Source organism: Kryptolebias marmoratus, linkage group LG2 (genome assembly GCF_001649575.2).
Source record: "Kryptolebias marmoratus isolate JLee-2015 linkage group LG2, ASM164957v2, whole genome shotgun sequence".
NCBI lineage: Eukaryota > Metazoa > Chordata > Actinopteri > Cyprinodontiformes > Rivulidae > Kryptolebias > Kryptolebias marmoratus.
This window is the reverse complement of record NC_051431.1, coordinates 25,761,839-25,778,795: the sequence shown is the minus strand read 5'-3', so window position 1 is coordinate 25,778,795 and position 16,957 is coordinate 25,761,839. Positions and strand designations below refer to the sequence as shown.

General features: G+C 40.3%; 1 protein-coding gene across 2 annotated transcripts in view; it reads left to right on the top strand.

Moving 5' to 3' along the window:
* The first annotated feature begins 1,245 nt into the window (after positions 1–1,245).
* Positions 1,246–16,957, top strand: part of appbp2 (amyloid beta precursor protein (cytoplasmic tail) binding protein 2) — a 26,407-nt gene continuing 10,695 nt past the window's right edge. For both annotated transcript variants that reach the window (XR_001808715.3, XM_017422041.3), the window contains exons 1-9: positions 1,246–1,655; positions 6,012–6,100; positions 10,155–10,306; positions 10,500–10,623; positions 10,979–11,147; positions 11,237–11,326; positions 14,964–15,031; positions 15,124–15,229; positions 15,310–15,434. Coding sequence is in view for 1 of the 2 variants with exons in the window: in XM_017422041.3 (XP_017277530.1) it covers positions 1,518–1,655; positions 6,012–6,100; positions 10,155–10,306; positions 10,500–10,623; positions 10,979–11,147; positions 11,237–11,326; positions 14,964–15,031; positions 15,124–15,229; positions 15,310–15,434 (1,061 nt within the window). In the remaining variant the exon portion in view is untranslated. The remainder of the gene's footprint in view (positions 1,656–6,011; positions 6,101–10,154; positions 10,307–10,499; positions 10,624–10,978; positions 11,148–11,236; positions 11,327–14,963; positions 15,032–15,123; positions 15,230–15,309; positions 15,435–16,957) is intronic.

Genomic DNA, 16,957 nt, shown 5'->3' with positions numbered 1-16,957 from the left:
TCATCATAATGCTTGGGAAGCCTCACAGCGTGCAAGCCTGATATTAGGAAGCTGGTGTTCGGTTTTTAATTTTTCCCATAAATCATACATGAATTTTAGCTTTAACAGTTTATACACAGCATTTGTTTTTAATCATGTTAGAGATGCTGAGAAGTGGTGAATCGTTTTGTTTTAAATACTTTTCACCAAGTTCTGTCCCTGTTATTTATTTACAATTGAAGTTTACATACGTCATATAAAAAGACAAATAATTTTGAAAATCCTGAATGACCTAAAACAGGAAAGGTTTATTCTGATTTCACATCAGACAGTGTGAAAAAAATGCATGTATCTTTATATATAGTGTATGTAAACTTCTGGATTCAACTGTACATGCATTCTTCTGTTGTCTCACACAGATGGCATTTGCCATAATCTTTCATTTTTGTCAAACTAAAGTAGTTTCCCCTCGTTTTTATTTATTTTTTTTTAATGAAAGTTGTGTTTGTGATTTTGCCCTAGTCGCTGTGCTGGGATGTTAAATGAGACAAATGAGACCCTATGACAAAGCAAATGGTAAAATAAATATCACAGATATAAAATAAGAGAATTTAAAACAAATTCACAAAATGTTGTTTACAGACCTATGAGTTTGTGTTTGACATCATTCATGCACCAATTTAAGCACTGCAAGCAGCAATAAATTATTAAAATGCAGTATAACATTTTCTCTTTGCCTGTTTTAAAGAAGAATCAGTAAAACACAAAGAGCCTTGGGAGGTAGGATGGTTGAGGTTCTGCATCAAGCTACCAAATTTTTTACTACCTATTGGTAGTAGAATTTTTTTTCTCTCTCTCTAAAGAACATTTTTTCCAGATATCTTTAAGCTCAACATTATGTCCGTAACTCATCCCCATAATTCCTGGCACTGAAGTTTTTCTGCAGTCTCTCCCCTCAATGAGAGGGGCCATTTCCTCTTTATATTAAATATTTTTAACCTTCCACTGTGTTAAAGACTGTATGGGAGACCTATTCATTTCAGATCAGGTTTGGGGGTTGGTTTTAAAGAAAACACAGATATTCAATTTGGAGACCTGTCCAGGGTGTCTCTTCACCTCTCACATGGTGTCTGCTGGAGACAGACACCAGCTCCTCCTCTGGAGAGGAAAAGCAAGCAAAGAAAATGGATGGATGGAAACGCTGTTTCAGTTTTTATTCTAGTATCGACGGCTGTTTTCGTCGACTGCGCAATGACGTCATCCCGTCAACGCCTGTGAACGCGTACGTCAGGACGGAGGTGGCACGGAACTGTTGTAGGGTAATAGAATAAACATCTGAGACGAAGGGGAATTATGGAAATTGTTCGGCGACTTTAGAGCGGCGGTGCTGAGTTGTCGACACTTGGACTGGTCGTCGGCTGACAGCAGGGCGGATGTTGCAGGAGGACTCCCGGAGGAAAGACTTTATCCGCGCTGAATGTAGGGAGCAGTGGGGAGGGCTGTAGCTGCTGCTGCTAGGCTTCTATCGGAGAAACAACATGGCTGCGGTGGAGCTCGAATGGATCCCAGAAACGCTGTATAACACAGCTATCTCAGCTGTGGTCGACAACTACAGCCGAGCGAGAAGAGACATACGCTCTCTCCCAGAAAATATACAGTTTGATGTCTACTATAAGGTAAGGTTTTACAGCCAGGACGCTCAGCTGCGTCTCACAGCCACCATCTGGTTAACGTTGCTAACATTAGCTGCTAAATAGATCAAGGCTCAGTTTGAACCTGTAAAAAACACACACCAGGTCTCAGTTTGAACCTGTAAAAAACACACACCAAGTCTCAGTTTGAACCTGTAAAAACACACCAAGTGTCAGTTGGAACCTGTAATAAAAACCCACCAAGTTTCAGTTTGAACCTGTAAAAATACACCAAGTCTCAGTTTGAACCTGTAAAAATACACCAAGTCTCAGTTTGAACCTGTAAAAATACACCAAGTCTCAGTTTGAACCTGTAAAAATACACCAAGTCTCAGTTTGAACCTGTAAAAATACACCAAGTCTCAGTTTGAACCTGTAAAAATACACCAAGTCTCAGTTTGAACCTGTAAAAATACACCAAGTCTCAGTTTGAACCTGTAAAAATACACCAAGTCTCAGTTTGAACCTGTAAAAATACACCAAGTCTCAGTTTGAACCTGTAAAAACACACCAAGTCTCAGTTTGAACCTGTAAAAACACACCAAGTCTCAGTTTGAACCTGTAAAAACACACCAAGTGTCAGTTTGAACCTGTAAAAACACACACAGTGTCAGTTTGAACCTGTAAAAACACACCAAGTGTCAGTTTAAACCTGTCAAAAAACACACACAGTCTTTGTTTTAACCTGTGAAAGACTCATCAAGTCTCAGTTTGAATAAAATTAGACTGTTTCCGAGCCATGGGGTGTTGTTTTCTTGGGTTAGTTTCTTCAATGTTTTATTAAAATCAGACTGAACTGGTAAAACCTAGGGGGTACTCAGAAAGTGTGGGCCCTTTTAACACGTCAGTCCTCTTGCAGACTTCCAATTTCTTATGAGTCACAGAAGAAATGCGTCCTTTTTGTCACAGAAAATGTAACGCAGTTTGTGCGGTTAGCTACTGTTTAAGCAGCAAGGCTGGGCGTTCACACACAAGATTCAATTGTGAGGTGGTGAAAATCCAGTCTTGTTCTAAATGTTTAATCTTATTTAGAAGTGGAAATGTATAAAACGTATGATGTCATTTGCTGATGTGAACTTTTGCATAACAGCTACTCACTGGAAGCAAATCATTTAAGCATAACCTTTAAAAGGCACAAGGCATGTTTTGCCTAAATAAATAGTGGATTTGCTTTCTGTTTGTTATATTGTTTAAAAGTATAGTTTCTTCAAATGATTTATTGGTAGGGACAATCATTGTTTTTCCAAAATTGGGGTGGTCCGGACCCCCCGACCCCCCTGGGATTTACGCTCATGCTCAAATTATCTGTTAACACTTGGAGTATGTTTGTGAACGACTATCAGCTACTACCACACCAGTAATTGTAAAATTTAATGAACTCCAGCCATTTTTGTGTAGGCCAAGTTTGATTGGCTCTGGTGGCCATCTCTAATAAGGTTGACTCCTAAGCTTTATCAGTTGTGGATACAGCCAAGAATTACTTACTGAGACTTTCATTGTAGTACATCCAGTGGTTCATGACATATTTTACTAACAGTACAGCCAAATGATACTCACACAAGCATAAATGTTGTTGCTCCACTCTTGCCTTTAGCGGCAGTCGATAATAAAAAGCCCAGTTTTAATTGTGCCCAGGCTTTTTCTGTGATTATTAGATTATTAAATCCATTAGAGACAGTTACATTGGACCGTGTTACAGCTATGCTGCTGTCTGGTGAAAAAAGAAGTGTCTTTCTCTCTCTCTCTTAAAGAGGTCCGCGGAACTTGTTGGGTCAGGCACTTTCACATAGATGACTCCTGTCAGGATGTCCGTACTATCTGTGGAACAGTGGTGTTGAATAATTATTTTATGTGTTTTGTGTATGGTATTTGTATATGCTTGTTGTAGAGATCATCAACCAAACTTTATTCATGAAGCACATTTTGTACAACAGAGTGTAACACGAAGTGCTTTACACCAGATTAAAACGGAAGAAAACAAAAGAAAAGCCACAATCAAGCAAGCAGACAAAATACAAGATGATTCATAACAATAAGTTGGAAACATGTTTAACATTGATACCTGTAATATGAGGATACTGAAAAACTGAAACAATACTTGTTAACTCCAGAAAATGATCTGATATCCACAGACAGCAGGTGGGGGATGACTTGAACAATCTCTTAACAGCTGGAGTGTAGTTCCAGCCAATCTGTCAAATAAATAAATAAAATAAGCTGACTCTAGTTTTTGGAGTTGAGTTGCATTATGTTACCTGAGGGATATGGGGTGTCAGTGTCATGCTGTTCAGATTTGTTGTTATGAATTTGTTTCTTCACGCTCTCCTGTGAACCGCTCCAGTGAGAGCTGGAGATCACGGCACAATGACGCCAGCAGGACCACATCATCTGCAAATAGCACAGACGCAATCCTGAGGCCACCGAACCGGACCCATTCCACCGCCTGGCTGCACTGAGAAATTCTGTCCATAAAAGTTATGAACAGAATTGGTGATAATAGACAGCCTTAGCGAAGTTCAATTCCCACCCTGAAGAGGTCCGACTTACTGCTGACAATCCATACCAGACTCTCACACCGTTTGTATAGGGGCCGAATGGCCTATTGCAACGGACCTCCAATCCCATACTAATGGAGCACCCCCAAAGAGTACCCCAAAGAACAGGGTCGAATGCCTTTCTCCAAGTCCACAAATAATGTAGACCGGTTGGGCAAACTCCCATGCCCTGTCAAGGACCTTAGCATAGTTAAAGATATGGTCCAGTGCTCCATGGCCAGGACTGTACCTGTATTGTTCCTCCTGAATCTGAGGTTGGACCATTGGCCGGACTCTCTTCTCCAGCACCCTTGAATAGACCTTAATGTGGAGGCTGACGCCTCACGAAACACCTCCCACACCCGAGCCTTTGCCTCAGCAAGGCCTTGGGTGTGTTAGCTGGAGTCCTACTAGCTAATAAGTCCTGATAGGCAATGCCTGATGACAGCCTCCCTTGCCTGGGGTGTCCACCACCAGGTTCGAGGATGGCCGCCATAGGAGGCACCAACAACCTTGCAGACGTAGCTCAGGGCAGCTACCTCGACAGTAGCGCCACTCGGACTCAATGTCCCTCACTTCAGCTGGGATGCAGTTATGTGTGAGTTGATCTTTCTGACAGGTTCTTCCCAGCAAACCCTCACTACATGTTTGGGTCCACTGGGTCTGTCTGACATCTTCCCCCTGCCATCTGATCCAACTCACCACCAGGTAGTGATCAGTTAACAGCTATGCTGCTCTCTTCACCTGAGTGTCCAAAACATATGGCTGCAGGTGCTCAAATTTTACATTCTAAAGCACAGTCTAAATAAAACTGTGTCACTGTTTATCAGATTTGCACATAATCTACCATAATTAGCAAAGTTAGCATAATCCGCACTATTGGGCGCACTGGATTATAAGATGCGCCGTCAATGAATGGTCCAATTTCAAACTTTTGTCATTTATAAAGCGCACCGAACTATAAGGCGCATTAAGCGAAGCAAAACGGTCAGAGAAGTCAGTCAAACTAACATTGTTTAAACTTTAATGAGCGTATTTACAACTCCCAACCTTGTTCAGTTGTAACACCTAAAAAAAAAAAACAGTCTGATACCGGCAAATCAAACGTTAGCGTATTCACAGTAACTCTCAAAATTGTTCAGTTATAACACGTAAAATACAACACAATACACTCACTTACAATACGCCGTGCACAGAGTCCTGCGCGACCTTACAAAGCGTGACTAACTGAGCCTTAATGCTGGAAGCAGTGCAGCTTTGTAGTTTCCCAAAGTCCAACTAAAACATCCCGACTTCTTACATATATAAGGCACTCCGGATTATAAGGCTCACTGACATTTCTTTGAGAAAATTGAAGGCTTTTAAGTGTGCCTTATAGTCTGGAAAATACGGTAACTTTTCTCTAATGTTAAGACTGCACCCAGTGATTTCCACAGAAGAAACGACCTTGACTGATCTGAATCCCTACCATGGAGCGTATAACAAATTCCAGCTCAGTGCGTTTTGATGACAGGCCAGACATCAGCAGTTTTTTTTTTTTGTTGTTGTTGTTGTTGTTTGAGCTCATGAACAGCAGACATTATTGTCCAAAGCATCATTTAAAATGTTCCCAAAAGTTCACTCATTAGCTGTAGGTCAGACCGAATGGAGCCTGGTGTTTTCTCCCCATAAGTCTGCTTTATCAACTACTGTAGGTCCATCTACATTGACTCTGTGATGGTCATGGGATACATGGGATCTTTTCTGTCTGTGGTTGTTACATGCTCACCGTTTCCCACCCTGTTTCTCTGCGCTCTGTGTGTTTCAGCTTTACCAACAGGGCCGGCTCTGCCAGCTGGGAGGGGAGTTTTGTGAGCTGGAGGTGTTTGCTAAAGTGCTGCGAGCCTCAGACAAAAGGTAAGAACATAATTTGTTTGCCTGTAAGCCCTCACATTACCCCGTCAGTTCTTTGAAATGGTCCCTTTTTTTTTAATCACGTTTGTCAGAGCAGTCATAGTATTAAACGGATCTCATTAGTCATAAGTTTTGTATAACAGATGGGTACATTGCAAATTCATGATTCAGAAACAGTTTTTAATGTGATCAGATTAAAAAAGAAACTTTAAATCTGCAGTTCCTCCTTTTAAGATTAATAATTATTATTAACAAGCTCTTGTGTTCATAGTCATTACAGACATTTTTGAATTTCAAGTGTACCCTTTTATATTTAAAAGTTTCAGTTTACTAACGTGTTTCATACGACTCAAATAGTGCTTAACATTCTTAAAGGGGTTAAATATATCCAGTTAGATTAGTAAAATGATTGATCATATTTCTGGCACTTCCTTGATAGACAGCTTGTTTACTGCTGTGGAACCACAACAGTAAACTTGATGCTCAAGAGAAAAGTACAATTTCACACTTAAGCGAACTTAATTTGCTTTACCTACCCAGACCTTGTGCTTGTGTGGAAAAAGCTGGAAATGTTGGCTCCTTGACTAATAGTTTGGGTATTTTAAGTTGTATCATAAGGGCCCCGATGAAGCTGGGAGGAACACCGTCAGTAACAGAATGCCTCTGTTTTCATACATTAGATCAATGAAGCGAATAATGTTTACATTTTGTTGTCAGTTCAGTGTATTTCTGATAGACTGTTTGCTGTTTAGAGCAGAATGTTAAAATTAGGGGGAAAACATGTCCTGAACACCTATGTAGACATTCTCATTTCAGTAACAAGTCTGAAAGATCACATTGAATGACCTTTGATGAAGGGAAAAATAAATAAGACAGCGAACATTGAATAAACAATAAAATAAGGCTAGATCTTTATTGGTTTGACCTCTCAGTGAGGTGTACCCAACAGATCATGAAAACCTTCCTGTGAGATATTAACCAGGTGGAAGTCAATGTCAAAAAAAAAAAATGTATACAATAATCAAAATCCAAAAATGGATGGTGGGAAAAAAATAGAGAAAATAGCTTTTTCTGTAAAAAAGAAGAAGCTGAGAGTGAATTGTTAAAATCAAAACAAGTAAGCAACAAAAATTTGTAAAGCAGTTGCTAAAAGCTAAAATTAGTAAAATAAATCTAAAACTAGCACAACGATATCCAAAACCTAAAATAAATTTTAAAAAGTAGCTAAAGGTTAAAGTAAGCAAATCCATATCTTGAGGCTAAATGAGCAAAACTGTAAATAAAAGTTGAAATTAGCAAAAGTGTCGTTAAAAGCTAAAGTAGGCAAAAGTGTAGCCGAAAGCTAAAATTAGCTAAAGTGTAGCTGAAAGGTAAAAGGAGCATAAAAAGACACAAATAAACCAAGTATGCTGAATTAGGTTTTAAGAGGACAATGATTTTCAAGTATCTTAATGTTTTCATGACCTGAACAGTTTGATTTATGAATGGTTAAAAAAGCACAAAGTGTGCAGAAGACAAGAAAACAATACGCTGACTCAGCATTTACACATTAACGTTTGTTGACTTTGTTCCTCAGGTTCACCCTAGTGTTTATTAAATCTAATTAGTCGCAGAAGAGAGCGCAAGGCAAAGAGACGTAGGTTTTAGACTGCAAGAGATTAAATTAGGGACCACAGTAAAACCTATCAGGGGTGGCAGACCAAAACCACTGTTGATGGAGTCCTGTAATTAATTAAAAAGTAAAGTAAATATTGTGAAGAGTAAATGATGGCAGATTGAATCAGCACACACACGCACACACACCATTTCAACAAATGGCTTCTGCTCTTTATTGGAGTTGTTAAAATGTGAATTTCATTCATTTCATTATGTGGTAGTAAACAAATGCAAAGCTCTGTATACAGTGTAGGATTGATGGATCTGTTCTAAAAACACCCCCCTCAGGGTAATAATTCAGCATTCATTGTGTAAAGCTGCGGTCTCCACACTCTTGACACGGCACAGCTTTACTGGATATGTATCACTCATCGAGTGGTCAGTGGTTTTACACAGCTGTGACTCTGCTGTGGCTGTTTCAGAGGAAGCAGCATCAGTAAACATCATGTTTCTGAATCGGTCATAAATGTCTCTGATCAGCCCTATTCTTTTTTTAACACTCAGAGAATTTCTCCAAATCTTACTTACAGTCATCTGGACACTTAAAAAAAGAACTGATTAGAATATAGTTCAGTATTTCTTAACCTTAAATAAAAGTTTTTTTGGGGGTGGGGGTATTATTTAATCTTATTCCAGATTTTATTATTAATGCCATGACTTGCAGAGCTCTGTTGGCTACCTTCTCTGTGGCAGCAGTGTTTTGTACACTTTTTTGTTTTTTGTCCTTTTTTAAAATGTTCTTGCCACATTGTGTGAAGAATGTTTCTAAGTGTAATCTGATGAAATCAGATTGTTACCAAGAACTAGATGGTGACGCCACGTGTTTCTATGAATCCAAAATTTTAGTTGTGAATCAGGACCCACATTCAGTTTCCCCTAGACATTTCACACATGCTCAAACACATAAAATTACCGTATTTTCCTCACTATAGGGCGCCCTGGATTATAAGACGCACTGTTAATGAAAGAATGGTCCATTTTCGGTGCGGCTTTGTAGTTTACCAGAGTCGTACTAAAACATTACAACTTCTTACATATATAAGGCGCTCTGGATTATAAGGCGCACTGTCATTTTTTGAGAGAATTGAAGGCTTTTAAGTGCATCTTATAGTCCAGAAAATACGGTAATACTAAAAAGGACAGGAGAAATAAAGATACTGAAACCCTGTTTACACAAGAACAATCTCCTGGAAACGTTACAAATTTTCCAAAGTTAACTATGAAGACGTTAAACATGCATATGGCAATGCTGTGGCCGTAATCGCTGTTTAGACAAGTCCTCAAAAGCATTGAACCCGCTGTCGTTTCCATGCCAGGTCTCTAAATGCTGCTGTGATTTTAGTATTCCAAAGATATGCACATGGGAGCAGACACTTCAGTCTCAAGCATGAGAACGGCTGCATCCAAAATGACGAGTGCAAATACGTTTGTTTGGGCCGACAGTATTTATAGAATATGAGAAATGTGTCTCTGCTGACCCAGGAGATGGTGTAGCACATATATGTTCTGATTCAGAAGCTCTAATTGATTGAAAAGAGTGAGCGGCACAAGCGTGGAAAAACGGCAGAAATGTTCCTGTTTCACTTCAAAACAGCGTTGTGTAAACAGGTCCAGATACAGAGACCATCACTGTCACAATACATGCATTACTCCTGGTATTATGATGTAAGTACTAATGTTACCAGTTACTAGTTAGCTGTTAATCTGACCGTTGTTAAAAAAACGAAAGTTACATAGATAAAGGTGATGTATTAAACTTTGGGCCTTATTTATCTGACATGAAATGTTGACTGCATATTCTGCAGTAATCTTTGAGTCTTTTATTACGGTGGCCCAGAGGTGTCAGCTCAAATACAAAAGTCGCAGCGGGAATACCTGCTTCATAGTTAACTAAAGAAACTTTGACGGGAGCCTTTTAAAACCAGTGAAATAATTGGAACGCCCTACAGAAACGCAGCAAGCCGCTTTGTCATTAACTTTATAGTTCGGCTCATTTTGCAGCTGTTAAACGCACCAGATTTGATATTCAAAGATGGCGGGCGTCATTCGTGTCCTGTCACTGATTTTGCTGAAGTGGCGTTGCTGCAACTCGGAGAGATAGAAAGGTAGATACTTTTGTTGATCCCAAAAAGGGATTCAGAAGATCCAGTAAAAACATGTCATTAAAGAAATCCGTCAAACTCGTTAAATAAACTAAAGTAATCAAATTGCTGAGTTTTTAAAGCCTTTTTACAACCTCCATATTTGCAGTATTGTCTGCTGCAATTCCATCTTAACATCACAGGCCATAAAATAAAACATTAGACGTTCTAAATTGAAGTTTGGTGTTGGATTTATTTGTCTGCAGTTTCCTCACTTAATGGAGATGGTGTGTTTGCTCTCCTTGTCCTCCCTGCTGCAGACATCTCCTGCACCACTGTTTCCAGGCCCTAATGGACCACGGTGTGAAGGTGGCGTCAGTCCTAGCAAACTCCTTTAGCCGTCGCTGCTCCTACATCGCAGAGTCCGACGCCCACGTCAAAGAGAAGGCCATCCAGTTCGGCTTCGTGCTGGGTAAATAGAGATTGGTTGGATAGTTCTCCTTACGTGCTACATTTAATGGTGTGTGCAGCTGACGCGTCCCGTGCTGCTAACGATCAGGTCAGGGGTCGACAGACTCAGCAAGTCGCTCCAAGGCTGCCCTCACATGTTGTCAGAAAAGACCTGAACGGGTTTATAAGGAGACGTCTTTTCTTTCTGATTGCAGGCGGCTTCTTGTCTGACGCCGGCTGGTACGGAGACGCAGAAAAAGTGTTTCTGTCGTGCCTGCAGCTGTGCACACTTCACAGCGAGCTCCTACACTGTTACCGAGCTGTGGAATGCTGCGTCAGGTCAGTTTCCAAACAATCTTTGGGCTTCATTTACCAAGAAGATGCTGTGTTTAGAAGTTGTGTAATTATAAGCTGTTCGACTGTCTCTGACTTTTGTTTATGACCCATACACAGAATTGTGCTTCATTATAACAGTCATTTAGTCGTGTTTATGCATTAAGATGTAAACAACTCAGTGGGATTTAGTTTTCAAAATCACTAATTTTATACCCTTTGTTTGTTGTAATATTTTTTCCATTTTTTTTACTGAATGAATCATTCAGTAAAACAGAAGCCCTGCAACGTCTCAGAACAGATGTTGAAGTAGAAACTTTAGAGCAAAGTTGACGAGCTGAATTCTCTCTTGTCATCTCAGGCTGCTCCATGTCCGTAACGGTAACTGTAAGTACCACCTGGGGGAGGAAACCTTCAAGCTTGCTCAGTCTTACATGGACAAACTAGCCAAACACGGCCATCAGGCCAACAAGGCGGCGCTCTACGGCGAGCTTTGTGCCTTGCTCTTTGCCAAAAGCCACTACGACGAGGTAGGAATGATTACCCACCACCTGTGGTTTCTGTGGTAGGACTGAGACGTGTGTGTGACTTGTTTTCCTGGATTGTGTTTGTCTTCTAGGCATACAGGTGGTGTATAGAGGCTATGAAAGAAATTACTCCAGGATTGCCTGTCAAAGTAGTTGTGGATGTTCTCCGACAAGCCTCCAAGGTAAAATTCAGATGGGCTACTTCCTAAAATGTCACAGAATACAATCATAGTGTTGGACTCCCAGTCATGGGGGAAAGAAGGTCCACCCTCTTTCTGCATTAGGACATAATAAACAGGATCTAATACAATTATACAGATCTGACTTGATTGAAAAGCTGTGGGATCTTCAGAGAGCTGAGCAGAAATCAATGTCTGCCACCCTTAATGAACTCTTCAAAAGAAGAGTGGGCCAGAATTCCTCCACAACCATATGAGAGCTTGATGAAGTCCATGTGAATCCAGCGAGCGGAATATCTCTGCTTTAAAAGCTGGAACTCCACACTCTCTGCCTTTTGAACTGAGAAAACTTCTTCAGCTACAGAATAGTCCAGTTGGTTTCGTTTTTAACCTTTTTTTTTATTATTAATCATAGCTAACCTAAAGTGAAGAAAAACACCCAACAGATTAAAAAAAAAATGGAAAAACTGGTTCCAGCCTCTGATTCCAGCAGCTTGTAGAACCTCCTTGAGCAATAACTCTCAGTAGTGGTTGTCTGTAGGACTTCATCAATCTCTTATATGGTTGTGGAGCAATTTTCAGACCCTCCAGGATTTCGCGATGTTGCGATCGCAACTATTAATGCAAAATCAAGCAAACCCCGCAAAATCACTTTTCGCAACTTTGCCCAAAACACCGCAACTTTAACCCAATATTTATTGTTTCTAAAGAGATTCACCACCGTTTCTGCGGTCTAGTCTCTTCTTTGTGGGTTTGTGTAGTGTGGAATATAAAAAAACCCCAAATAACTCATGAAGAAGACACATGACGTCACATCCTGTTAACATCAGAATGCCGGGAGCGTGCAGGAGCAGCGACCGAAGCCAAAATGTGCGCTAATGCTTCACATTTGCCCACAAAGATTTCAGCAAAGGACCGCGCAAAACAGTTTCCTCCCCAGCTGCACGAGAGTGGGGGGAAGTTGTTTTGCACATCCTGCAGTGTAATCATTGAACATAAACGCATCGACAAACACTTTGTGTCTGCAAAACATGTGAGGAAAGCTGCAGACGAGGGACAATCCCAAAATGGTCATGAATGTCAGTTTATAAGCTATCAAAGTTCTCAAATAAAGCACCTTTTGAGAATGTCAATGTTTGTTGGTAATTATCTTACAAAACTAGTCAGTATTTTTGGTTTATATATTAAAATTAATGGTTGTTTATTGATTTTATGAAAAAAAAAAATTGCAACTTTTCATCAAAACTTTCAGGAAAATGCCCCGCGAAATCATGCATTTTAGCCCGCAACAATCACAAGAAATGCCCGCGAAATCCTGGAGGGATTGAATTTTGGCCCACTCTTCTTTCGAACTTTAGTTCATTAAGGGTGGAAACATTGGTCTCTGCTCAGCTCTCTGGAGGTCCCACCACAGCATTTGAATCAGGTTGAGGTTCTGGACTTTGACTGGAACGTTGCAGCACCTCGATTCTTTTGTTTTGCAGCCGCTCTGTTATAGATTAGCTGCTGTGTTTGGGATCATTGTCCTGTTGCGTCCGACAGGCCTCACATTTGACTGTAAAATCCTACAGAGGAGGTCATGGTCGACTAAGCGACCGCGAGGTGTCCAGGTCCTCTGGCTGCAAAACAAGCCCAACTCTCCACACCTTCCCCACCGTGGTGACGAGTGGTGTGAGGTGTTTGTTATGCTGGATTTAGTTTTCCCCTCACCAGGTGCTGTGCATTATGGGTACACATTGTCTCATTGTTCCAGTAGTCTCGTGGTTCATTCAGATGAGACTTTCCAAACTTAAGTCATGCTGCCATGTTGTTTATAAAAAGAAGAGGTTTTCTCCTGCAACCCTTCCAAAAAAGCCGTTCTTGTTTAGTCTTTTTCTTATTGTCCTGTCATGACTGTTAACCTGTTTACTGAGGCCTGCAGTGTCTGAAATGGAGCTCCGGGGTTTTATGTGATTTCATAGTCTGCACTTGTGGTAAATTATTTAGTTCTGATTCGGAGAGCTGTGGGTCGATTATGAAATGATTATGATGCATCTTCAAACAAAATCTTCAGCATAGAATCAGTGAAACCTAATAAAACCAAAGCATTTTTTCTCTACACTGCTTGTATAAAACAGTTCTCATTCAAAGAAGATTTTGGGAAGAAAGTGAACACAAAAGGAGCCAAAATGCTGAGTAAAGTGACGTAAGATTCTGTGGCAATGGATGTCCATGCATCATAAGTTAGAGCTATCTTACTGGGCTGTGTTTGTATCTTCGATGTAGGATGGCCATGTTCCGTTGTGCTTCCAAAGCTCAAAGCGTAGCGCACAAGCCCTGCTTTTTAACCGCTGAACGCGGACTGAAGTCCATGGCGATAAAAGTTGCAGCAGATTTTGTGATTCTGAGTGAGGTGGGAACTTTGATGTCGCTCGCTCCGTGCTCCTCTGTAAGCAGCTGCAGCTAATTGTTACCACTGGGTGTTTTTAGTCTTCTTCCTCCTACAAGTGAAAAACTTGCATATACTTTGGCTTTTATCAATGTAATTTTCCTTTTAAATTCATAGAAGCCGACGTTCTTCCAAACACTGGTTTTTAACTGCAGAAGGTGTTTGTATGTCTCGGTCACATCGTTCTCCCTCTGTTGTGTGCACTCTATAAACGGTCTGGGCACTGCAGCTACACACACTGGACTCGCCCCTTTTTGTGGTCCTCAACATGACAATATAAACATTAAATAACAATGGATTTTTGACATTTTAAAATCGATTTGGAGTCCTTAATGTCAACATTGCGAGGCATCAAAAAAATAGACCCCAAACAGATAATCTGTTGTGTACTTTTTGTACACTTGAGGTTAGATTTAAATCATTTTAATAGCGAGGCTACCTGTCCACTCCCAACCAGTTTCCTCCTCTACATGTTCTTAATCCGTTAAATAAACGACGCACGGCAGCACTACAGCTAACTGAGTCAAGCAATGATCAAGCTAATTCATTTATTCGTTTCTCAACTCAGATGAAATAAAACATTTTATAACCTATATTTAAAAAAAATCTGTGTGGAATAAGCTCCGTTTTGATACCAAAATTGTTATCCATGTGTAAAAATTAAGAATGATTAAATCCAAAAAGATCGCCGATCTTCTGACGGATGGCGGCGTTGCGAGGATTTGATGGACGTCGACAAAGAGCCGAGCGGGAGCTGGCACTTTCCACTGCTTTGCTCACGTGTTATCAGCGAAGGAATAATCTGAACATTTCCAGCCAATCAGAGCGATTCCTCAGCTTCAGTTCCAGGAAGTTAAACACGGGACTTTCTACTGCTGTTTAAGAACTGAACTAATTGGTAAATTGGTAACCAGTAGACTGATTTTATAAATTCAAATTGTGTTGGGTTTGTCTTTAAAGATCTATCTAATGGTATCAAATTATGTTGTATGATGAGGTTATAAAAATCAGACGGCCTTGTTTATTTTAGAACCTAGAAAAGACCAGATCATTTTTGATGTCTTGATAAACCCTAGAAATGAAACACTTTGTTTTTCCCATGACTGGAAGTCCACGCTGCTACAGATGGGTGTCAAGTTGGGGAATTATTTCAGCTTTAGAGACTTTGAGATGCTTTCTGATGTAACTCGAATGTTTGTCTCCTCACTGCAGGCTTGCGTGGTGAAAAGAGAGTTCAGAAAAGCAGAGCAGCTGATCAAACATGCTGTGTTTCTAGCAAGGTAACCTGCTGAGTCGAATAAAGCAACTACAGCTAACTAAAACAGTATTCTTGTAGTTATCGTGCATTATGACTGTGTTTTGTTCCTTACAGAGAACATTTTGGACACAAACATCCTAAGTACTCCGACACGCTGCTAGATTATGGCTTTTACTTATTAAATGTAGACAATATATGCCAATCAGTTGCTATTTACCAGGTAAGCCTAATGTTTGATCAGAGAATAGTGTTTATTCTTTCCTGTCATCTGATTGAATCTTCTTTTTGTGCACAACGTAGACGGCCCTGGACATCCGACAGTCTGTGTTTGGAGGGAAGAACATCCACGTTGCCACAGCTCATGAAGACTTGGCGTACTCCTCATACGTCCACCAGTATAGCTCTGGGAAATTTGATAATGCTCTGTGAGTACAATAAATCTTACGAAGTCACAGTGCCTTGGAGATAAAGCTAGCTGATTCGGTTCTTTTTTTTGGATGAAGCACGAGCCCGTGACTCATCCTCAGCGTCTGCGCGGATCTTTTTGTACTAATGTACACACTTTGAGGCGTGCTATTGCAAAAGTCAGAGTTTAACTTGTCCAAAAGTCTGCAACCTGAGGGCGTGGAGCTCCATGTAGCCTTTTGGTCCCTCTGCAGCGGCTCTCTGGAGCTTTGAAGAAAGTGGAAATGAATAAGAGAGATGATTGTGTGTAGAAATCTGAAATACTCAGACCAGCCTGTCTGGCACCAACAAGTCCTATAAATCCCCTTTCTTCCCCGTTCTCATGTCCGGCTGGAACTTCAGCAGCATGTCTTCACCCCATCTACATGCCTAAAGACATTAATTACACCAAAGCCATGTGATTGGCTGATGAGCTGTTTGTTTTAACAAGCATTTGAGCAAGTGTACCTAATTAAGTGTCAGCAGTAAAGATAAGATAGTTCTTTTAATTGCCTCCACCCAGGAGGTTATGTTTTCGGTAGTGTTGGTTGGTCTGTCTGTCTGTTAGCAAGAATACTTAAAGACTAACAAACAGGTTAAGATGAAATTTTCAGGAAATCTCACAAAAAACAAGGGATGAAACAAGGGTGGTGATCCAGATCCTACACTCTTTAAAACAATTTTTTAATGACCTTATGGCCTTGATGAAGGTTTGCTCTCTCTGAGTGCTTCTACTTTCATAATTCAACATGATGTGGATGTCATTTCTATAAAACCTAACATGTTGGGTTATTTTTATGTTGAACTTGAAGTATGTTTAGTGTCTGTGGATATTAGACTGAAGCAGACGGCAGCTTGTGTAAAAGTGACAGAGCGATGCTGAAACTGCCTGTAACTCCTTATGAAACAGGTTGGTGATGGATGCTGCAGCTTTTTAACACACCCCGGTGGTCTTCATTAAACGAGCAACTTTATGACAGAGGAGCTGATGGTTTTCACGGAAAGATTCAGTCTTTGGAGCAGTTGGGAGTTTTGTGGTGTTTAGATGCTTTTAGCAAGGGGGAAAAAATTAATTAAATACAAAAAAAACCTTATGAGAAATAAAGCAAATTTTAGCGTATTTTAAATAAATTTTCACAATTTTTGTTTCGCCCCACTTCAGTTTGGAGCACTGCACCTTTTCTATTGTTTTTTTTAATTGTGTGAATGCTTTTAAGCATTCACACCATTGTTTTCCTGTTTCTCTTTCTTATCTATTATTATTCTTTCCCTATTCCGTACGTTTTTTGGCACCTATCTCCTTCCGCAATTTTTCAGCTACTTCAACCGTTCATATATCAAAACGTTCAGCTCATTCGTGCCATGTGGGCTATGACTTTTGGTAATGGTGCAATTTCGGCTGTTTCAGATATTTAGCTTTTTCAGCCATTTTTTTCTCATTGAAAATGAATGGAGCTGTGTTCAACTCTTTGAAATCCAGCTTTTTTCTTTCTGTTTCAGCATT